At 30.7% G+C, this 2720-nt stretch overlaps 1 protein-coding gene across 1 annotated transcript; it reads right to left on the bottom strand.

The window, feature by feature from the left end:
* Positions 1–865: 865 nt before the first annotated feature.
* Positions 866–1482, bottom strand: LOC102604306 (crocetin glucosyltransferase, chloroplastic-like). Its single transcript, XM_015310790.1, has one exon. The coding sequence runs from the start codon at positions 1376–1378 to the stop codon at positions 866–868; it is 513 nt and encodes a 170-aa protein (XP_015166276.1). The 5' UTR covers positions 1379–1482.
* Between the last annotated feature and the right edge of the window lie 1238 nt (positions 1483–2720).

The following is a 2720-nucleotide window of genomic DNA, read 5'->3' as shown; positions in this document are numbered from 1 at the left end:
TTATTTCTATTATATTGTATGATGTATGTCAAGTGGCTTGTGTAGCGCCTCTTGGGGTTCTATACGTCATGTTACGCCTAGTGTCTGCTTTGGGTCGTGACAATGTCATCACATCTTGGGATTGAAGAATGAGCATCTTATAAAAAATATTAAAAGTAGGAAGGAGAGTAATAACGTCGTATTATCCATTTGAAGCAATAGCTAAAGTTTTGTGCTGGTTATATTTTTTTAAAGAATATAATATGGAGTAATGTTCACACTTGAATACTTTAATATACCTTCAAATTTGTAAAGGCAAATAGAAAATAAGTAATAAACTATTCCAATTTGTATTTCTATTAACAAACATTTATTTTCATTTCATTTAAAATAAAAAATACTTTTTTTAAAAATAGGGCTAAATGGGTCATAACCTTTTACAATAAACACATATTTTAAAAATAAATATCATGGTGCAATTCTAATTGAGTTGGCTAATATGCTTTGTTGAATTAACAAGAGTGAGAATTTATTCTGATCTATAATACACAGACGTCACAAACATTCTTTAAGTTATGTGATTATATTATTTGTAATGGTTTTAAGTTATAGATTTATAATGTTAAATCAATTTAATAAGTTGTATAGTAGGTTCTTACTTAATTTTCACTTATCATTTTGGATTAATGATAGAGAATTATTTTTTTCATTATGGATTAGCAAAAATAAAAATATGAGTGTGTACAAAAAACAGAAACTAAGAAAAATATTTCATTCTAAATAATTTTAAAAAAAATCATTATTTTTTCTGAAACGGAGAAAAGGCCCTTACAAAAACTTAATTAATTAGAAGTTATTTTATGCAAGTCATTTATTCATGAATAATTTAGTACTCATTATGACCAAGTAAAATCTCATTAGCAAAAGCCTGGAGATTCACACTTGATGTACCATTTTCCTTCATAGCTTCCTTAGCTAAATCACTCCATTTCTTGGCATTTCTTCTCAATTCTTTCCCTTCTTTGTTGCCTCCCATCGCGATCTCGATACATCTACTGAACTCATATCTTTCCACAACACCACCTTCACTAACATTAAGTCTAACACCATTCTTCCAAATATCTTGAATGAATTTTGCATTACAAACTTGATCATTCCAGAGCGGACATACCACGATAGGTACCCCAGATGCTATACTCTCCAATGTCGAATTCCATCCATAGTGAGAAGGGTGTTTTAGAACTTCCACTTGTGAGCACCAGCTTACTATCTTCCCCTGCATTTCAAGTTCGTCTTTGCAACTCAATTTGTCCTCCATCTTATCTCCATCTTTCCTTTCTCTATTCACCCACAAAAATGGTCTTCCACATTTTAGCAATCCTTGACCAATCTCCTCCATCAATTGACTTGATATTTTGGAGTAACTACCAAAAGCTATGTAAATAACTTATCCTTTATCCTTTAAGTTCAACCAATCTATATAATTTTTCTAACTAATCTCAATCATATCCGCTCGAAAAGTACTATCTTCAAGAAAAACTAAAGGAATTGATGGCCCGATTCCATACATAGTCACATGCTTTAAAATTCTCAAAGCATCAAATTCCAAAGAATCAAAAGTGTTTACAAGAAATCTTGAATTTTCTTCACTATTCAACATTTCAATTTGATTTTTAATAGACTCAACTGCCCAATTGGTACTCTTCATGTCATCAAACACAAAAGAAGGAAAATCAATTGGACTAAGTGGTGGCAATCCTGGTAACTCTATTAGTTTATCCTTACCATCACAGTTCTTGAAATAATCAGAATAATCAGTGAATCTATAATAATAAACATAAAAAATTGTGGCTGGTTGGATCCAAAATAATGTAGATGGGATATTAATTTTTTTTTCCACTAAACCAACCCATTCCATAATAGTAGTGTATATGACATGTGAAATAGGGGTACCATTTTTTGCATTTGATTGAATCAAATTGAAAATAAATTCTGACCCGTGAGACTTTATAGAAGAATAAAAACAAGTGAAACTCATCAATTGAACTTAACTGGAATTTGCCATCATAGCCATCAGAGAAAGGAGCAAAGCCTAATCCTTCAACATTTGGGAGTTTTTTTATTTTACTGAAAGCTGAAAGGCTTGTTGTTAAAGTGACTTCAATGCCTAAATTGATTAATTGTTTTGAAAATTGAAGACATGGATTAATTTGTCCTTGGCCTGGAAGTAGTGCTATGAGAACATGAGATTTTTCATTCTTCAAGTTCTTCATATTTTTGGTGGTGAAAAAGGAGGTATCCATGAAGGAGAATGAGAATTTTGGGAAGGAGAATTTTGTTGAGAAAGAAAGCATTTTTGAACTAGTTTGGTTACAACTGATTAAGGTCACACATATTTATACTAGTATGTAGATGGTTCTAGAGATGCAAAAGCATGATATTTTTGTTATTCCAAGAATCATCATTATTATTCAGTATAAATGCAAGAAATGTGTGATGACTACTTTAGACTAAGAATCAAAAAGAATATAATGATAGCATGAAATGTGTGACTACTTTAGACTAAGAATCAAAAAGATATAATGATAGCAAGAAATGCGTGACTACTGTAGACTAAGAATCAAAAAGAATATAATGACAGCAAGAAACGTGTGACTACTTTAAACTAAGAATCAAAAAGAATATAATGATAGCAAGTAGCATGTTTTACTATCACATATATTGTGTGCTAACAAATTAGA

The sequence above is a fragment of the Solanum tuberosum genome, unplaced genomic scaffold (genome assembly GCF_000226075.1).
Source record: "Solanum tuberosum cultivar DM 1-3 516 R44 unplaced genomic scaffold, SolTub_3.0 scf00142, whole genome shotgun sequence".
Classification (NCBI taxonomy): domain Eukaryota; kingdom Viridiplantae; phylum Streptophyta; class Magnoliopsida; order Solanales; family Solanaceae; genus Solanum; species Solanum tuberosum.
The sequence above is the reverse complement of the archived record's forward strand: the minus strand, read 5'-3'. Positions and strand labels throughout refer to the sequence as shown.

Coding starts and splice junctions, on each gene's coding strand:
- LOC102604306 (XM_015310790.1), bottom strand. CDS start 1,378: ATGGAGGAGATTGGTCAAGGATTGCTAAAATGTGGAAGACCATTTTTG.